Source organism: Neoarius graeffei, chromosome 11 (genome assembly GCF_027579695.1).
Source record: "Neoarius graeffei isolate fNeoGra1 chromosome 11, fNeoGra1.pri, whole genome shotgun sequence".
Taxonomy (NCBI): domain Eukaryota; kingdom Metazoa; phylum Chordata; class Actinopteri; order Siluriformes; family Ariidae; genus Neoarius; species Neoarius graeffei.
This window is the reverse complement of record NC_083579.1, coordinates 65,367,860-65,389,687: the sequence shown is the minus strand read 5'-3', so window position 1 is coordinate 65,389,687 and position 21,828 is coordinate 65,367,860. Positions and strand designations below refer to the sequence as shown.

General features: G+C 41.6%; 1 protein-coding gene across 3 annotated transcripts in view; it reads right to left on the bottom strand.

Moving 5' to 3' along the window:
- The window catches only part of stxbp6 (syntaxin binding protein 6 (amisyn)), a 207,864-nt gene that overhangs the window by 141,910 nt on the left and 44,126 nt on the right, over positions 1-21,828 (bottom strand). For all 3 annotated transcript variants that reach the window (XM_060934594.1, XM_060934595.1, XM_060934593.1), the window contains one exon: positions 18,569-18,773. In XM_060934594.1, coding sequence (XP_060790577.1) covers positions 18,569-18,722 — 154 coding nt within the window. In that variant the 5' untranslated portion in view covers positions 18,723-18,773. The remainder of the gene's footprint in view (positions 1-18,568; positions 18,774-21,828) is intronic.

The following is a 21,828-nucleotide window of genomic DNA, read 5'->3' as shown; positions in this document are numbered from 1 at the left end:
CATGACTATAGCACCCAAAATATGTCCAACATGCTTTCTGTATTTAACCATTTATGAGAGAGAAAGCATTAGGAGCTTCAGATTAACTAGGAATCAACTTGAAAAAAATTAATTATGCCATAAAAATTGTATCGCAGCCAAGGCCTACCCTGCTCCCACGTTTGCTTATAAGTCCTTTGTCGTTTCTCCTTCTCGTACGCTTTATCGGCGGCCTTTTTCTCCTCTTCAGACCGAGGTCGCTTTGTCCCCGTCTCTGGCGGTTTCTGTACACCTTTCAGAAAATTCCACATCGCAATGTAGTTTTGGCAGATGTAGATGTAAACAACAACAAAAACACGTGTTTAAATGGGCGATAATGCGGCCACTTCTACTGAATTTGATAACGTGATTATCGCGATATTCAACGAGATGCGTTATATGCATGCACAGTAGTGAAAAAACCGACAGCCTGACTCATACACGATATGATTCGGAATTCTTCGGTATTTTCCGTCCTGACGATAAACACATCGATTAACACAGACACAGCACACGCTTAATGTGGCAGCTTTAGTTGACGGTGTGTCTGAATCTTCGCTTCATATCTACTTTTTTATTTTCAACTAGCCAACCGGGCTGGCTAGTGACAGGAATTACCCGCCAAATGACAAATGAAGTCGCCTCGGGCGACCGGACCACCGCGAATTTCGAGCCGTGTATACACACACACACACACACACACACACACACTGTATATTAAGAATCATTCTTACCATCAAATACTTTTATTCCATATTTTGTTGCTTTTTTTTTTGTATATTTGGGGGTTTTGTTTTCGAGCAGAGTTTTTATTTCGTCCTCGGCTGGTTCAGCAACACGCTCCGCCATTTTGTTTTTCTCTACTCACGGTATATGCGCCGATATCCTAGTAGTAGAGTAGCCAACCAGAGCATGCGATTGCTCATATCCAGTGAATGTGGATAGAATATATAGCGATAGATTTTTTTCTTCTCAATAATGAACTCAAAACATTCCCCATTTACCTTCACAGAAAGCGAGGGCACCGCATCAGCACATCTCTCAAGAGGGAGATGACCAGTGCAAAATTAGGGGACGGGGGCGGGGCTTACCCATTCATATCAAAGAGCATATTCAAAGCACCTACGCAACTGTCAATCATTTCAGATTCATACGTTAACGAGCTGTATTTTTGCAGCAGCATACTCTAGTGGGCGGCACGGTGGTGTAGTGGTTAGCGCTGTCGCCTCACAGCAAGAAGGTCCGGGTTCGAGCCCCGTGGCTGGCGAGGGCCTTTCTGTGCGGAGTTTGCATGTTCTCCCTGTGTCCACATGGGTTTCCTCCGGGTGCTCCGGTTTCCCCCACAGCCCAAAGACATGCAGGTTAGGTTAACTGGTGACTCTAAATTGACCGTAGGTGTGAATGTGAGTGTGAATGGTTGTCTGTGTCTATGTGTCAGCCCTGGCGACTTGTCCAGGGTGTACCCCGCCTTTCGCCCGTAGTCAGCTGGGATAGGCTCCAGCTTGCCTGCGACCCTGTAGAACAGGATAAAGCGGCTAGAGATAATGAGATGAGATGAGATGAATGAGCATACTCTAGTGCAAAATCCAGAAAAGGTCAGCAGGACTGAAAGTACATAAGAAATAAAGGCATTTAGCAGACTGTTTAAACAAAAATAGTTCTAAATTAACTTCCGTCCATCAAACTGGTAAGTAGACATTCAGCACAAGTGAAGTATAAACAAATACTGAAAAGAAAAAAAAAGGGAACAATATAGATAGTAAAATGTTCATAACGTGACATTTATGTATAGCCTGAAGTCGGGTGAAGTTCATGAATAATGGAGATTTTTTTTTATAACACTACTTTGTTGAAATCTGTTCCAAAAGTGTCTCATTTCCTCATCCTTACATTTTTTATTACACAAAGGTTTTCAGACAGTACGAGTCAAAACGTCTTCTTGATTTTGTCAGCATAACATACAAGGAGCATCCCTCATCAGTACGTGTGTAAGCACTGCATACACGTACACAAACCACAAAGATTACAAGTGCCACAGGTTTCCACCTGTAATACCGCACACACCTGCCCTGTTATAGAGAAATCGCTGTGTGCTGGCAAAAGCTGAGAAAATTAGAAGTGACACTAACAGGATCACGCTCGTTCCTTATGGTCGTGGAGATTATCCCGATGTCAGACACAACATTCTGCCTAGAGTCTCAGTTTGACCTTATTTCAGGTCAGCCTGTTCTTTTCTTCAGATCAGTTAAAGTGTTCTGCTTTTTTTTTTTGGCTGCAAGCGAGTCTGAGGAGGGAGATGGTGACTGCAGATAGCACAGACGTCAGTGAAAAGCCTCAGAGGAACAGCATGAGCACAGCCAGGTGGATCAAGCTGAGGCAAACTGTCTGATGCATACAAATCCCTCTCTATCTGCCAGACGCAGTAACAACCCCTGCCCAGACCACCACTGAAGAGGCTGGAAAATGAGCATTTGGGACCCAGAACTATCTGCCATGTGTTTCATAAGATAACTTAATGAGTCTAAATAGAAATAAATCACAGACCACACATTTTCCCTGTGTCCGAAATCACTCACTCATTCACGACTCCCAAAATAGGGAATTACTATATAGAGGACTAAATAGTGAGCTCATTGGTAAAATGAAAAACACTTTCGACACTACTCCGTCACGCTGGTATTTACGTCATTGCTGACGCACAATTAAAACGTGCCAGGTCAGTCGGCTGGTGGGTTTTCAAAATAATAAATGCATGCATGTATTTTTGTGATAAATCCATATTATATTGAGTGTATTTCCCACATTAATCAAGCAATACAAAGTACCTGCATCTTTCAGTTCTTTTAAATCAAGGCTGAATCCTTTCTTCTTTGCTGCTGCCTTTTATTAAATCAAATTTGAGACTTTTGATTTCTTTCAGCGTGACCGCAATGCAGGATGGGATATATTGCTTGGTTAGTGACCATCGGTTGTACACTACTTTTCATGAGGCATTGTGGGATACTTTGAGTGAGTGCGCTATATAGGGTGTAAATAATCCTCACTATTGTTTCGGACAGCACTACAAAATGGCGCCCTCACTATATAGTGCCCTATATAGGGAGTAGGGAGCGATTTCAGACACAGGGCTTGTTAACAACAAAAATCCTATAATTAATATCAGCTGGAAAAGTTACAATCAGTGTCCATGTATGGTTACAGTCAGTCAAGTAAACCTTTAGCCTGTGCATTGTGATACCGTTATTTTACACTTCATCTCATTTTTCTTTCATTTACATCCATAGAAATGTATTGAAATGAGACAATTACAGTATACTTTATATACGCTTAACTCTATAAGCATTTAATTTGAGCTTTCTTTTGGCATTACCTACAGTGGTGCTTGAAAGTTTGAGAACCCAGTTAAACAAATGAGACAAAAACGTTATACTTGGTCATTTATTTATTGAGGAAAATGATCCAATATTACATATCTGTCAGTGGCAAAAGTATGTGAACCTTTGCTTTCAGTATCTGGTGTGACCCCCTTGTGCAGCAATAACTGCAACTAAACGTTTCCGGTAACTGTTGATCAGTGCTGCACACCGGCTTGGAGGAATTTTAGCCCGTTCCTCCGTACAGAACAGCTTCAACTCTGGGATGTTGGTGGGTTTCCTCACATGAACTGCTCGCTTCAGGTCCTTCCACAACATTTCGATTGGATTAAGGTCAGGACTTTGACTTGGCCATTCCAAAACATTAACTTTATTCTTCTTTAACCATTCTTTGGTAGAACGACTTGTGTGCTTAGGGTCGCTGTCTTGCTGCATGACCCACCTTCTCTTGAGATTCAGTTCATGGACAGATGTCCTGACATTTTCTTTTAGAATTCGCTGGTATAATTCAGAATTCATTGTTCCATCAATGATGGCAAGCCGTCCTGGCCCAGATGCAGCAAAACAGGCCCAAACCATGATACTACTACCACCATGTTTCACAGATGGGATAAGGCTCTTATGCTGGAATGCAGTGTTTTCCTTTCTCCAAACATAACGCTTCTCATTTAAACCAAAAAGTTCTATTTTGGTCTCATCTGTCCCAAAACATTTTTCCAATAGCCTTCTGGCTTGTCCACATGATCTTTAGCAAACTGTAGACGAGCAGCAATGTTCTTTTTGGAGAGCAGTGGCTTTCTCCTTGCAACCCTGCCATGCACACCATTGTTGTTCAGTGTTCTCCTGATGGTGGACTCATGAACATGAACATTAGCCAATGTGAGAGAGGCCTTCAGTTGCTTAGAAGTTACCCTGGGATCCTTTGTGACCTCACCAACTATTACATGCCTTGCTCTTGGAGTGATCTTTGTTGGTCAACCACTCCTGGGGATGGTAACAATGGTCTTGAATTTCCTCCATTTGTACACAATCTGTCTGACTGTGGATTGGTGGAGTCCAAACTCTTTAGAGATGGTTTTGTAACCTTTTCCAGCCTGATGAGCATCAACAATGCTTTTTCTGAGGTCCTCAGAAATCTCCTTTGTTTGTGCCATGATATGCGTCCACAAACGTGTTGTGAAGATCAGACTTTGATTAGATCCCTGTTCTTTAAATAAAACAGGATGCCCACTCACACCTGATTGTCATCCCATTGATTGAAAAACACCTGACTCTAATTTCACTTTCAAATTAACTGCTAATCCTAGAGGTTCACATACGTTTGCCACTGACAGATATGTAATATTGGATCATTTTCCTCAATAAATAAATGACCAAGTATAATATTTTTGTCTCATTTGTTTAACTGGGTTCTCTTTATCTACTTTTAGGACTTGTGTGAAAATCTGATGTTTTAGGTCATATTTATGCAGAAATATAGAAAATTCTAAAGGGTTCACAAACTTTCAAGCGCCACTGTAGTATTTTTGGGTCTGGTTACAAAGTGAATGCTTTTGGCTGATTTGGCAACCTGACTATCGACAAAATTCAATCACAAGTGAAAACGCATTCAAGACACATTCGAATACCAGGTATGATTCATCTTGGTTGTCCACTTCTGATTGGATCGACCAGACAGATGTTAATACAAAGTCTGAACAGGGCCATAGACTTTTCATCTTGACTGTACAGTGCTTTATTCGAGTGATCTGGCCTCCCCGGTGAGCATTTTATAATCTACATAAATATCCATGTATTGCCCATCCATCTGTGGTGTGTGGGCCAGGGGCAACCTTTGAGTGCGAGAGAATGTGAATAATAAAAAGCATTTATCTGTACAGACCCTCAAGGTCATCACTCCTCTTACTTTCTGTAATGCTAAGCAGAATAATTCAACAGTACACTCGACATCGCAGAGCAGTCCATCTCAGCACTGCCACACACCAATCAATAGCGAGTAACTGCAAGAAGAAATGTAGTTACTTGCAGTGAAGCTTGTTCACATCCCTCATGTGCATGTGCATCCCTTTGTGATGCCAAAGACATCAATATTTTTAAACAGGTCAATATTCTCAGTTGTAGCAGACCATATTAGGCGTTTCCTCCTGGTTAAATATCCATCCATCCATCCATCCATCCATCCATCCATCTATTATCTATAGCTGCTTATCCTGTTCTACAGGGTCGCAGGCAAGCTGGAGCCTATCCCAGCTGACTACGGGTGAAAGGCGGGGTACACCCTGGACAAGTTGCCAGGTCATCGCAGGGCTGACACAAAAACAAACAACCATTCACACTCACATTCACACCTACGGTCAATTTAGAGCCACCAATTAGTCTAACCTGCATGTCTTTGGACTGTGGGGGAAACCGGAGCACCCAGAGGAAACCCACGCGGACACGGGGAGAACATACAAACTCCACACAGAAAGGCCCCTGTCGGCTGCTGGGCTTGAACCCAGAACCTTCTTGCTGTGAGGTGACAGTGCTAACCGCTACACCACCGTGCCGCCTCCTGGTTAAACATGTGCTTGTGAAACTGTTTGGCTAATTCTGTCGTGTCTGTTAATTAGTTAAGGGCTTGGGCTGCTGGGGAACTAGAATTTTGCCAACAGGCACCTACTTCATTACCCTCTTATTAGAAGCAGTGACATCAATACACATGCATGACCCACAGAATGCCATGCCCCGTTGTGTGCGTCTGGATCAATGTCGAGGAGTACATTAATGCAGTCTCCTGATACGACTGGAAGTACTGCTGTACAAAGACAGAGGGATTGAAGATGCACTTAGAGACAGGGCTGCTCCTCATTGATTTGGCTGCACTTCAGACTATTAGCAAAGAGGAGAGCGGCGAGCACTGCCAGGCAATCTGCTCCTAATTTCCTCTGGGTTATCTCACCTAAGCCAGGCTACTCTGGAACCAGTCTGTGTTTTGGATGAAGACTGGACAAAACAGTGAGCTTTTTACTGCAAAGAAAAACATGTTGCTTTAAAAAAAACAAGAGTGCTCTGAGAGCACAATATTCCCTGCTGGCAACTATATCTATGCTATAAGTGCTTAATACACCCTCATGAAATTGTCAAAGTACAAGTTTGGTAATCAAGGGCTGTAACTCTGGTAAAATGCGACTGAATTGAATGAAATTGCAATATGCGTATTCCCAACATATAGCAAAGAATCCTGCCGAGTTTCGTGAAATTCCTCCAAAAATTGTGAGAGGAGTTGATTTCAGAAGGTGAGCACCCTTCCCAGGACGGACGGACGGACGGACAGACATCGCCATGACATAATCCCCCTTCGGGCCTTTCGGCCAGCGGGGGATAAAAAAAAAAACCTTTTTGCCAAATTACATGAAATTCCTCCAAAAATTGAGGGAAGTTGATTTCAGAAAGCAAGGACACCTTGATGAAATTGCCAAAGCACAAGTTTGTTAATAATCGAGGGCATAACTCTGGGAAAATTTGCCCAAATTAAACGAAATTTCAATATGCATATAACGGTCATATAACAAAGCCTTCTGCCAAGTTTGGCGAAATTCCTCCACAAATTGTGAGAGGAGTTGATTTCAGAAGAACGTAAACCCTCATGAAATTGTCAAAGTACAAGTTATTTAATCAAAGGTGAAAACTCTGGTAAAAATTTCACAAACGAAATTAAATCGCAGTATGCATATTATCATCATACAACAAGCCCTTTTGTCAAGCTGCGAGAAATTCGTCCAAAAATTGTAAGAGGAGTTGATTTCAGAAAGCAAACATACCTTCATGAAATTCTGAAAGTACAAGGTTGTAAATCAAGGGCCACAACTTTTGTAAAATGCGACCGAACTGAACAAAATTACGATATGCGTACTACCGACATAACACAATGCCTTTTGCCAAGTTTTGTGAAATTCCTCCAAAAATTGTGAGAGGAGTTGATTTCAGAAGGAAAACACTCTCATGAAATTGTCAAATTATAATTTTGTTACTCAAGGGCTGTAACTTTGGTAAAATGCAACCCAATTTAACAAAGAAAAAATTACAATATGCGTAGTAACGACATATAATAATGCCTCGTCAAATTCCTCCAAAATTTGTGAGAGGAGTTGATTTCAGAAAGCAAACATACCTTCATGAAATTCTGAAAGTACAAGGTTGTAAATCAAGGGCCACAACTTTGGTAAAATGCGACCGAACTGAACAAAATTACGATATGCGTACTACCGACATAACACAATGCCTTTTGCCAAGTTTTGTGAAATTCCTCCAAAAATTGTGAGAGGAGTTGATTTCAGAAGGAAAACACTCTCATGAAATTGTCAAATTATAATTTTGTTACTCAAGGGCTGTAACTTTGGTAAAATGCAACCCAATTTAACAAAAAAAAAATACAATATGCATAGTAACGACATATAATAATGCCTCGTCAAATTCGTCCAAAATTTGTGAGAGGAGTTGATTTCAGAAGTGAGTACCCTTTCCTGGGACGGACGGACAGATGGACGGCTGGACATCGCCATGACATAATCCCCCTTCGGGCCTTTCGGCCAGCGGGGGATTAAAAAAAGGCTACAAAAATCATGTATTTGTCAAATGTGTGAAGTAATTAAAACCAAAGCATAAAGATATGTGGTAGGAATGTGTTCCAATACCGTATGTTAGCCTAAAAAAAAATAAAAAAAAAATCAGAAAATTCCTTTGTGGTCATTTGCTTATAGTTAGACTTGGAGCAGCTGTACAGTTGAACACAGTTACGCTTGTGTTTAAACAGAATGAAAAGGCAGAAACGGGTATAAAAGCTACTACTAGATGCCATAACACAGATCGAGCTTCTCAAACTCGTACACCATGTTTTCCAGCTGCAGAGTTATTTTCCACCTTCCTTATTACTTGACCACAGTGTTCACTAATGTAGACACACGATGTAGTGCCTCTGCCGGCCTGTCTACCAGCCTGACAAACTCCGGCTGTGTTTTGGCAGCTGGTAGCTGTTCAGACCAAGATGGATTTTTCGCCCACTTCAGTATGAGCTCCTACACACTTCAGCGACTCACTCGGAGTCCTTGGCCACTGTGTTAACATTATGATCAAAGTGAAAGTGCAATGTGGACCTTTGATGTTGAAGAAGTTGGAAATTTCCCAACACACCCTTTTACTCATGAAGGCTGACTTGCTTCCGTGTATGTCAAGATTAAAGCAAATAAGATCTGTGCTGCTTTGGAAAGGAAAGGAAAGGAAAGGAAAGGAAAGGAAAGGAAAGGAAAGGAAAGGAAAGGAAAGGAGAGCGAGTTAATCTAACAAATCTCAAACGTTTGAAGACATTAAAATTTCTGAAGAATACAAAAACAATCGTGCGTTCTAAAATTAAAATCCGAAATGCGCAATAACTTTCCCCCACTAAGGTGTATAAATAGCTCATGGGTTGTTTTACAATCAGGGTACACAAGCTAAAAATCACATTTAACACTTCAATATCAAAAGGCTTGACTAAATAAACTTGGTTGTTTATTGTAGCCCTGTGATAGCTCTATTTACCATGCAAAAAAAATTTGGTGATAACGTTATTTTTGGTGAATGTATGGCAATACATGTCATATTTAGCAAAATTACTCGTGTCATTTTGCTTTTTTTGACCACAGGTAGCTCCAAAAAGGATGCACTTAAATCATTCTTTATACCATAAAACAAATATTTGGTTCCATATCATTAGAAACATAGTTAAGTTTTAATGTTGAATGCCAGTAAGTTTTCAGACTATTTTGATCAAATTAGTATGTAATTGTGTCAAAAAAAATGTCCTCTCCGAGACAGCTAATTTTTCAATATAAAATAACATATCTAAAATGATTATTTTCATCCTAAAATGTGGTCAAGATATTGGGACATAAATATTAGAGACAACTAACACAAAGCTTACAGCCTTATATTTAAAAGCACTATGGAAGTAGTGGATTCTGAATTGTCAAAAAAAAACGTCCTCTCCGAGAATCACTTCATTTGTTTCTCCCAGCCCTGCTTAAAGCTACGCTTAATCTTCTTTATCTTATAGCAGATTACACAAAACTACCATACGCATGTGTCAAAAAATTACCTGAAATCTGTTCTTTAACTTGTCCTTCACTTAAAAACTGGTACAAGAACCAGTTTGAATCAATTTGAATTTTGGACCCCTGTGACACAAACTTTGTACCCTGATTGTAAAACAACCCTCATTCCATTCCAGGGCCATTTAATAATACTAAAGGCCAATTTATGCTGACAACCCAGTCCTCGCAGATAGCGTCGCAGACAGTGTCTGCGTAGCCCCCCCACCTTTGCAGACGCTCTGCGCGCACCTCCCAAAAATTGTGACCACCGCAGAAGCCTCGCAGACAGCATCGCAGACAAGAGGGCTCTGATTGGTCCACTCTACATCCGCTGTACACGCACTTCCGCTTCCCTACTTTCCCGGTTTGGTTTGTTTTCACGACCGCCATTTTTAAAAACACGAGCGAAGATGGAGCAGCACGAAGAGCGGTTGATTGAGGAAGTACGGACATCTATACGACTCCAGTTCTAGTCATTATAAAAAAAAAAAGTTCTAGTCATTATAAGTAACCGGAGGATAAACACTCCACTAACCACACCCACCAACTACTCCTAGCGACTTCGTGCCCCCTTGCGTTGTGCCGGTGAATAACATCGCGCACGCCTATTACTCCCCGCTCAACGATAAATTACAACTGTCTGCGAAAAGCTATCTGCGAAAGCCTTGTCGCAAGAGCATGCAGAGGCCTTAAATGTGTATGTTGCTTCCGAAGGAACTCAGAAGTTCCTCTTAAATGCAACTCCCAAAAAAGAAAAGATTGAATGGAAAGCTATTAGGCCGTGAAAGCCTCAAGTGTACTTGATCAAGAAGCTGGCTTCTAAACAGTACGATCATTATGACTTCTATTGTATTTCCATCTGCTGCTACAGGATGACCTTCCCTTTCAGATTTCACGGGGCATGCTTCAAAGACAAAACAGTACTTGAGATTAATTTCCCAGTAGCACACTCACTGCTGGATCCCAAGTGACACACAAAGCAAAACACACCAACCTGTACCTGTCCAGCTCTATTCATTCTTCATGATAGATTAACCAAGCACAATCCTAAACACACACACACACACAAAAAAAACTTTGCTAGTGTAGCCAGACATGACACTGAAATTAAATTCTGACATGCAGTTCAATTAAATTCAATTCAGATTAACTGTAAATGGGCAAAGTACAAAGCTAGATGTTTTATATATGCAGGGATATAATCTAGGGGAGAGTGGGGTAAGTTGTAACATTATATATTTTACATCTTACAAGTAAAACATTCTAAAGCTCCGGTTTTTGACACAATGGGAACACATCTGTCTGTTAAAGGAGAACTGAAGGCAAATTTTTTATCATCAAAATTCTATTTATCTCATTTTATTAAATATCGGAATGCATTTTTGATCGCTATTTTGTCGCTGCTATAGCAAGTTATGAATGTTTGAAATATGCTCTGTAATATATCAGTCCATATGTCAAAGCAAGGGCCATAAACGAGATGTGTTGAGACCTGTGCGAGACATCGTAGGACGGAAGTAAAACGTACAGCGGAAATCAAAGTGACCGACATCTGCCAATGTTGTCAAAAGACACGCGCGCCCTCTTTCGAATGCTGATGTAATCAAGCCGGAAGCCGTGTTTGTTTCGATAGCCACCAGGAAGGTTTGAAAAAAGTAGGCAGTAATCGTCATTTAAACTTGTTTTTGTGCAATATTTCGTTTGGGAAACGGTTTTCAAAATGGCGGCACTGACACCTGGCTGACACTTCACGTTTCGAAGTCTCGCACAAGGTCTCGTGAAGATCGCACAGATAAGCGACGCCTGTCGTCGACTAAACGCACTACATTCAACACGGCTAAAAACCGAATAGGCCGATAAGTATATGATTTAATTGCAATTAGTTGCCAATACGAGTCATGATATAAGGTTACTAAAACCGAAAATGTAATTGAATACATGTTAATTAAGAAATAAAGCAAGTTTAAAAATGACTTCGGTTCTCCTTTAAGTATTCAAAATGAACACAGTTCCATGTTAAAATCCTCTGATATATCATAATAATCAAAGGACGAAAATATTACAACTGGTCCATTTGTCGGGTTGGGTGCAACATGGTGTAGGGTCGATCTCAATTCATAACATATATGGGAGATAAAACAATTTGCAAAGCTAAACTTGTGTCACGTAGTAAAAATAACAACTGCATTTCACCGGCTTTGGACCTGTACTCTGCACAGTGACAATAAAATCTAATCTAAAGATGATTATTTCATTGCAGTGTTTTCATGAAATGAAGCACTTTTTTTGCTAAAATGTATGCTTCTGGTGGGTGTATAAGTGTTGGGCACTGCATGACACAAATATACCAATCACATGAATAACTGCTGTTAGTATAAGTATGTCGGTGATTAGAGGAAATCGCAGGCACCGATTATCGAGAAATAGTCCGAATTTCTCGACCAATCACCTCGAGTGACTCGGCAGAACGGCAGCCAAACGCTTCATCACCATAAGTGAGGAAGAATTAGAAATTATGAAAGAAAATGTTGTTCGTAAAAGCACTAAATTTGCTATGAAGTTTGGTCTAAAATTATTCAAAGGTAAGGTGGAATTGTGATTTATTTTATCTGTTTCAAAACAAAGGATTTTGTGAGACTCGGCATCAATAAGTAACAAGTCTGCATGCATTACATTTGCATGCTGCTTTTGAAGACTGAAATAAATGATTTCCTTTAATAAATGTTTTTTTTAAATAATCACCTGTATATTTATTCTAAAACAATCATCTGCCTCAGACTCGGTGAATATCAGTGAATAATAACCCCGACCTTGTCTTGATTATTATTCACCAATATTCACTTCGCCTTCAGCGAATAATTATTATATACTGTACGCTCAGGTCTCTGTGCTTCATCCATCACTCACAAAAAATTAAAAAATAAATAAAAATACATATACAGTACATATTTTATATACATTTATTTTTATAGGTATTATTTTTTATATGTAACAGTTATTCATCAAAGTCAAGTCATGCATGAGCTGATAGCCGATGAGGCGCGTAGCACCGAGTCGGCTATAAGCCATGAACGACGAGATTGAGTGGAATAGCTGTTTTATTATATGCACATTCACTGGATTTTGAGAAACGGAGCATTTTTATTTTTTGCAAATTCGATAAAAACTTTACACGAAACGTCCGACAAAATCACTTCCACTTAGAATGTAAACAAACTGGCGAAATGACAGGAGCAGTTTGTGAAAAATGCTCTAATAATAATAATAATAATAATTCTTGAAAAAAAAAAAGATACATGTTCTTACCGGGGGCGGCACGGTGGTGTAGTGGTTAGCGCTGTTGCCTCACAGCAAGAAGGTCCGGGTTCGAGCCCCGTGGCCGGCGAGGGCCTTTCTGTGCGGAGTTTGCATGTTCTCCCCGCGTCCGCGTGGGTTTCCTCCGGGTGCTCCGGTTTCCCCCACAGTCCAAAGACATGCAGGTTAGGTTAACTGGTGACTCTAAATTGACCGTAGGTGTGAATGTGAGTGTGAATGGTTGTCTGTGTCTTTGTGTCAGCCCTGTGATGACCTGGTGACTTGTCCAGGGTGTACCCCGCCTTTTGCCCGTAGTCAGCTGGGATAGGCTCCAGCTTGCCTGCGACCCTGTAGAACAGGATAAAGCGGCTACAGATAATGAGATGAGATGTTCTTACCATCAATTACTTTTATTCCATGTTTTGTTGCTTTTTTGTATTTTGGGGGTTTTGCTTTCAAGTAGAGTTTTTATTTCCTCCTCGATTGGTTCAGCAATACGCTCCGCCATTTTGTTTTTCTCTACTCACGGTATATGAGCTGATATCCTAGTAGTAGAGTAGCCAACCGGAGCATGTGACTGCTTATATCCAGTGAATGTGGATAGAAATATTATATATATATCTTAGCAAGCTAAAATATACTTATTAAATTAAAATATACATATTAAAATATCTTAAGATACTTAATACATCTTAATATTTCTCTTCATTTGATTGTTTTTAAACAAGATTATATAACCCATTTTTAGATATATGCGTTCATACTGGTGGTTAAGTTGCAGTTTGAGTGTCACCACTGTAGCTCCGTCACTGACTGGAGTGATAGATGGTGGTACAACTGACCCCACTGTCCCCTAGTTTCTAAATTTACTACAGATGTACTGGAACAGGAGGTGGAAGAAGTCTGAATTTTAGACTAGATGGAAACAGTCAAGCGTTGCTATGTTCAGTGGTGCTGCTTATTGAGAATGCTGGTGCTGTAAAGTTGGGTAGGATGATACACATCTCCCACCATACAGTGGCGGAGGCCAAGCTGGAGTCCAAATGTTGCCCGTACAGTAAGCTGCTGCTTTTGCTTGTGTTGTTGCACAAAACTGCCAATGTCCTCGGGGCTCTCGCTGTTGTCTACAATCGGCTGATTGATTCCTGACATGTTCTTTGGGTGCCAATCAACCTCAAGCTGTCCCGAGTATAGGACAGAGCTCTGGGCTATCCACCCGACACAACCGATAGCTTTCACATCTCAGATCACAAGTTACAGACCAACAGTAGGTTTTTGTTCTTATAGTAATTCACTGAACAAAGCAAAGTACCATAACGCAAACCATTCATCTGGGAAGTGTAACTTCAGTCTGTGTACATTTGAAGCAATATGGCTCCTTCAGAAAAAAATGTGAATACAATGAAAACAATCGCACGTTGGTTACTGAGCCCTTCCATGGAAGCTGTGCACAAGCACCATGATGAATTATATATCCTTTATAAGCAAAAGAACGCATGTACCTTTCAAAACCTCTCCCGACTAAATAAATAACAGCGAGGACACAACTCACAGAATGTTTCTATCCAAGGCAACAGTTTTTTCGCCTTTTTTTTTTTTTTTAAAGTTACCCATTTGAGTCATCCACACTATATCTGTAGGCAGGCAAACAATCCATAAACGTTCACTGAAACTTTTAAACCTTACATAAAAACTCTCTATATAGGAGGTGGACGATGATATGGATGAAAGAAGAACTCCGGCTTGATCTTGTACCTTACAGATATCGGTCAACCCTCAATTTATAGCTTTCTATTAAAGGTCCCATGGCATGAAATTTTCACTTTCTGAGGTTTTTTAACGTTAAAATGAGTTCCTCTGACCTTCTTAAGTCACCCCAGTGGCTAGAAATTTCATAATGTGTAAACCAAACTATGCCCAACATTTGAGAATGGCGCGTCAAAACGGCGCATTGATAAACTCTTCCCTTGCCTACGTCAGCAAGGGAGATGATCCCCACGCCCCCCCCCCCCCTCCCCCCCTCTGCATTCCCACCCACTGTATGGATTGCCCGCCCAACTCAAAAGTTGCTGTTTGTCCTACCAAGCCTACTGCGCATGCGCGAAGCCTACTGCGCATGCGCAGAACACATGACTACATTTTGTAGTGAGGAGCCCATAGAAGACACAACATGGAAATTGCGCTGTACATGGATGTGACAACACAGAAAAGAGTCTGTTTTTACTGCCGACGGGAGAGCCCCTGAAGACGCAGTGGCTTAATTTTATTTACTTCAATAATACGCCGTCGAGTCTACCTAAGACGGTGTATGTTTGTCAGAAGCATTTTCCTGATGAATGTTTCCACAACTTGGGACAGTACAGGGCAGGTTTTGCACATCAACTGTCACTGAAGCCTGGGTCCGTACCAAGCATCCCTGCCGCATCAGCAACAAACACCGAACAAGTAAGTGTATAACTGGTCGTTTTGCCATGTTTTAAAATCGGTGCGTTAGCCTAGCAATGGCTACATTAGCTGTGCAGCTAACCGCTTCCTGCAGTTAGCCAGGTACATGGGCTCGAGTTGTACCTTTTTTTTTTTTAGACAGGGCGGACGGACCAGGGCATTCGCCCACCTGGCCGTGCCCGACGAGGAGCGCTCTCGGCCGGCTTGGGAGGCAGACGGCAGCCCCTCCCCCCATGGCACGCCCCCACCGTCTACCCTTCCCCGCCTCCTGCTTCTCATTAGCAAAACGATGCACTGGGAAAAGCGCTGAAATGGGGCTTTCTCCCAGGAGGCTATATCTACGTACCGAGGGTTCATTTCGAGAAAGGCTGCGGATATAACATCCGGAAGCCTCCACGAGCCCGTTTAAAGCATCAACAAACCACCATGCCATGGGCCCTTTAAACCACACAGCAGTTAAGGAGAACGCTTAACTGCTGTGAAACGCAAGCGCCCTGTTGCAATAACCTTGATGTCGCCGATATATGTAGTGCACAAGGTTAAGCTTTACTTTTAAATTACTTCAAAATACTGTACTTCTCACTCCAAGGTAGCCATCAGTTAATGTGCATTTTGACATTAGTGTCCAATTAAGCGTCCGAACTAGACACTGCTTGATAGAAACACTAGTCTCAAGACCATAGGTTTTCAAGTGAAGTTAATCTATTTACGGCATTTGTTAAATAAGCCAAGCTATAAACAAATGAGCATTCCACTGGCAATAAAACAAACAGGCACAAAATTAATTGGAGAAGTGAAGCTGGCACTGAAAAGTGAACAGACCTCTACCCATTACTCAGTGGGCTGAATGGTTTATTTATGATGAACACTGAGCACAGTATTGCTGGGTTTCAGTCACGTGACTTCTCTTAGCAGTTTTACCGGACATGAAATAGCTGGTGGTCTAAACGGCTGCCGTAGTGCAAACAACTAGCGATAACTTATCAGAGTACGCTCGTAATCTAGAAGCCACTGCTCGATTTATATATTCAGAAGATTGCTATGTGCAATGGAATCGACCCCTACAGTCTGGGAAAGAAGGATTTGTCATACGATCTCGAAAACTACCCTTCAGTCGAGTTCCCCGACATCTCGAACTATCTGGTGTTGCAGACGTCCTTCTACACCGCAAAACAGATGAAAGCGTGGAAGAGTATGGAGGCTTACAACTGTTTTGTATGTGGCTGGGTAAAGGACCTCGGGATCAAGTCGCTGCCGAATGAATCCTGGATTGTTTTTGCCCGTGCAAGTATGTTTTTTTTTCAGCTTTTCGTTCGCGTCTTTACAATGAAGCGCTGCAAGTTGAAGTGTAAACAAGCAACAGTTGGCTTGATCCTCACTTGTGTTGGCTCTTATCTCTCAGGTAAATCATTCACAAAGATCATCAGAAACCCCTTTAAAGACCTGGATCTTAGTTAAACAAGACAGAGAAGTGATCACGGCGCATTGTAACTGTATGGCTGGGTAAGAATTTTGTCGCGACCTTCATGCATATGGATTTGTGAGGAGTAAACAAAGAAACAGCTGGGGACTTTAGCACTTGGTGACTAAAAAAAAGTACCGTAAAATAACGACACAGAGCAAGAAAAGTACTTATAAAACACTAAGGCCATAGCTGAGAGGGAAATACAAACCTTTCACCAAGTGATCACTGCAAACTCGAGCATGCTTCGACTCTGCTCCCTTCGATTTCAGTGAGAGGTTCAAAATAGAGCCCTGCACTCCCGCGGGAGTCCCGCGGGACCCGACGCAAAGCAGTGTGGCGCGGGACAAATTTTGAAAGCTCATTGCGGGCGCGGGGGCGGGAGGAGGAGTGCACAATGCGGGAGCGGGCGGGAGAGGTAATAAGCTGCAGTCCCGCTAACTTAAAACGTGTTTAAAATAAAATTTATAAATTATTAATTTATGTCTATCATATATAATTTGTGCTGGATATTTTATTTGGCATTAATAAAACATTTTAAGATGCCTAAATTTGCGGATGTGGTCTAATCTCGCGTACGTTTTCGATTCCTTTCTGTTCTTCCGTGTTTGAGATCTCCGATCATGGCAGAAGAGCAGAGCTCCTCTAGTGAAGCTCACAGTGCTTCAGAAGTAAGTGCTGCTTTAACTTGGTTGGTTGTTTGGGAAACGCACCCCTGAACGTGAGCTGTAGATATTTATGCTCAAATCCACTCAAAGTAGGGGGCGGGGCACCATCACGCTGTGTCTTTAAATTATATTAATTTCTTATAGGCCTACTTGTATTTCCTAGAATGTAAATGTGAGGAGTGACATATAAGCTATGTGCAATGTACAATATTCTTAATATCCACTGTAGATTTTGGTAGGTATGTTGGGTATCTCTGTAAAGCCTCAGCTGCGCATGCCGCCTGGCAATGCGCACCCTCGCTACGTGCGCTAGGTGAAGGATCGGTCAGTGGAGAGCTCAGCTAACCTCAGCATGTTTAATTCCCCAAGCCAATGACAAGAAATTTCGTGAGAAATAACGCGAACGTCTGCATCATGCGGGATTTGCGGGCGGATGTGGGACAAAACATGGCAGGCGCGGGCGGGAGCGGGACTGAAAATCATAATTCTTTGCGGGAGCGGGACTGCACAATGCGGGAGCGGGACTGAAAATTCTGTCCGGCGCAGACCTCTAGTTCAAAAGCCACCTTTCTCGACGTCTTTTTGTGAAATCCTGTGTTCGTTCACCCTTTTTTATTAGTTCACGGGGAACCCTGAAGAAACTTTCATCAGTTTCACGGTTTGATCGATTCGAACAACCTAAAACAACACAAGCGTAAGGCATTTTTCATGCGAGCAATGCACCTTCTCCGTACAAATGCTTTGTCAACTGAGCTTTGGTAGACCACCAGCTAAAGTTTTGAATAACTAATGAGGCGGATGTGACATCACGTGAAATCCAGCAATACCGAGGAAGAGCGGCAGTGATAAATGTTCAGGCTTGGTGGGGAGGTCGAGTGGCCAGGCTAGTTTACAAAGAACTGTCAGAATACTCGAAATATCTCAACAATAATACAAACCAGTGCAGAGCAGAACAGTCTCACAAGCAAACACATAAGCTCCTTCTGTATATCGTAGGATTATTTATAAGATGAAAACTCCTGGGCCACATTGAAAATGATGTAACAATTTGCAATTTTTAGACAGAACTTGTTTTTTCAAACATCTCCTCTCGCACGACAGGATGTTTATTTATTTATTTATTTATGCATGCACATGTTTTCGATGTTTTGCTTGCCGAATTTAAAAAGAGCAGCATTGAGATAAGACAGAAATTACCTGATAGGCAGATGAAAGTCATGTAGTCGCCCTGACCACCTGTAGCCAAGAAGGGAATCTTCTTCTTCGTCCTCCTCTTCACTTGCACGGCTGCCAACATCCTCTCGTTATGTGGGATAAAGATCTCTTTGTTGATGGCTGACCTGGCACTCATTGTTGCCAAATTCAGTTACTAGCTAAGAAAGATGGTTCTGAGTTCTTCACCCTGACAAGAAAGCAAGACAGATTCAATAACTGTCATGTGGCCTTTGTAAGGGCTGAGAGAAGTGTACAAAGCATCACACTGGCTATAATACAAAGTCTATAAGGGCTCTGGTATTTTTGCACGACAAAATAATATATCTCTACGATATAATTAAAGAAACAAAACGGTGACATCCATAGCACTGTCCTTGTGACGGCGTAACGTCCTCGTTTCATTGCCCTCCTTCAGACCAAAGCCGTTCTATGAAAAGAGAAACTTGATCTGAACCATTCGTTCACATTTAAGAGATTACAGGTGTCATTTTTTATGCACCCACATCACTGTTTTTTAGTATGTGGAGATTTTATCTTCAAATATGAGAAACGAAATCCTCAGCACAGCATCCTTATTCACCAGTGCGTCGGTTAAGCATATTCTCAAACGTAGAGGACAAAATTGTTGAGAACATTCTTCAAGCGATCATAACACAAATCATGAACCATTACAGTTTCATACATGGAGCTTCACAATGATAGATAGATAGATAGACAGACAGACAGACAGACAGACAGACAGACAGACAGACAGACAGACAGACAGACAGATAGATAGATAGATAGATAGATAGATAGATAGATAGATAGATAGATAGATAGACAGACTTTACTTCGGTGCCACTCCACAACACACAATAAAAATACAATACAGAGGTATACAGATACAAAATTTAGTCAAATTACCCCTCTCCCTTTGACAAAAATTAAAAGTGTTAGGGACCACTCAAAAAGAGTTGTGAGACACCAACTAAAAAAAGTCATTAAAAAAAATTTATATAAAAACGTACAATATGGTACCAAGGAGACAAAGCACAAACAGTTGTTTGATAAATTGGAACTCGTAAAAAACAGTCTTCTATTTAGAATAAGATAGCAGGCTTTGGCACATTCGTTGATGCAATATTTACCAGATAAAATTACACACAATTTATTTGTATCATCAAAATCATTAAAATTAACAATATACTTAGATAATGTATTAAATAATTCATCACGAATATCCGTATAGATGTCACAGTGTAAAAGAACATGGGCTTCTGATTTAATGGAGCCATTATTACATATGGTGCGTTTATGTGCTATGGGAATTATGGTAAATACCAAACGCCGACGGCGGCACGGTGGTGTAGTGGTTAGCGCTGTCGCCTCACAGCAAGAAGGTCCTGGGTTCGAGCCCCGGGGCCGGCGAGGGCCTTTCTGTGTGGAGTTTGCATGTTCTCCCTGTGTCCGCGTGGGTTTCCTCCGGGTGCTCCGGTTTCCCCCACAGTCCAAAGACATGCAGGTTAGGTTAACTGGTGACTCTAAATTGACTGTAGGTGTGAATGTGAGTGTGAATGGTTGTCTGTGTCTATGTGTCAGCCCTGTGATGACCTGGCGACTTGTCCAGGGTGTACCCCGCCTTTCGCCCATAGTCAGCTGGGATAGGCTCCAGCTTGCCTGCGACCCTGTAGAAGGATAAAGCGGCTAGAGATAATGAGATGAGATGAGATGAGATGAGACCAAACGCCGACATGGAAAGCACACATGAACGCCCCCTCTTGTGGTATTTTCCACTGGGCAACTCGTAGAAAATTTTGATACACGAGTTGCCGAGATGAGATGAACTTTAACCTTTTCAACATGGCGGCGAGCGGTACAAGACTAGCTTATGAACCAAGAAAGAAGTGGTTTTCACCTACGGAAAGCTGACTCTCACCTTTTAAACGAGTCATGTTATGTATATTATTATAATATGTATATTATATTATTATAATATGTATATTATAGGCGGCACGGTGGTGTAGTGGTTAGCGCTGTCGCCTCACAGCAAGAAGGTCTGGGTTTGAGCCCCGGGTCCGGCGAGGGCCTTTCTGTGCGGAGTTTGCATGTTCTCCCCGTGTCCGCGTGGGTTTCCTCCGGGTGCTCCGGTTTCCCCCACAGTCCAAAGACATGCAGGTTAGGCTAACTGGTGACTCTAAATTGACCGTAGGTGTGAATGTGAGTGTGAATGGTTGTCTGTGTCTATGTGTCAGCCCTGTGATGACCTGGCGACTTGTCCAGGGTGTACCCCGCCTTTCACCCGTAGTCAGCTGGGATAGGCTCCAGCTCGCCTGCGACCCTGTAGAAGGATAAAGCGGCTAGAGATAATGAGATGAGATGTATATTATAGCCTAATACAAAATATTCTGTGGCTGTCCAAAGAACGCCAACAATGATCTAGATACTGGCTACTCTCATTGTGGCTACAGCCAAATTTCCAAAAACTGCGTGGCATTCAATGTGTTAAGAAAATCTCTACTTGTCACGATCAGGAAATATTCAGCATTATTTACCTTTTGACTTTTGATAACTCATATTCCTGCTGCAGCTGATGAACAAGGCAATCTATAATTGTTTTAGCCAAATAAAAGGCCTGACACTGAATCTGGTCCACCATCTTTAATTTGTCAACAACAACAACAAAAGCATGTGAACACAACACACTGGTAAATACCACTTCCCAACTGGAAAATATCATCTTCCCATAGCACATGAACGCAGCAATACTGTACAATAATGTCTGTCCACTGGGGTGTTTGTATATCTACCAGTTTCTATTGCTAAAGGAGCAACTCCACATCTGAACTTAGCAAAGGCACTTCGACACGGTCTTGATAATATATTTTGTACACAGGGCTCCGTCTCAAATTTATCCTTAAAAAGACGGTAAGTACGAAGTTTGTTACCCTCTGGTTTATTTATTAACTGTAACCATGATTCCTCGTCTGCCTTTGACACTGCCATATCAAAACACTGAAGGTCATTACTAGAATAAACCATATCTGTACGAGCAAGGTGAGATAAATTCATGGATTTACAATTAAAGCTTATATTACTTCAAATTATTGTTAACATGATGTGGTTAAAAGCACCATGTCTGACAAAAGAGGCCCAGCATGTTTTTGTGATAACGGCTGTCAAAACAGAAGCAAAGTGACCAAGACAAACGAGGAACGCGTTCACGAAGGCAAAGCGTTTTATCAACCAGTCACTTTAAAAGT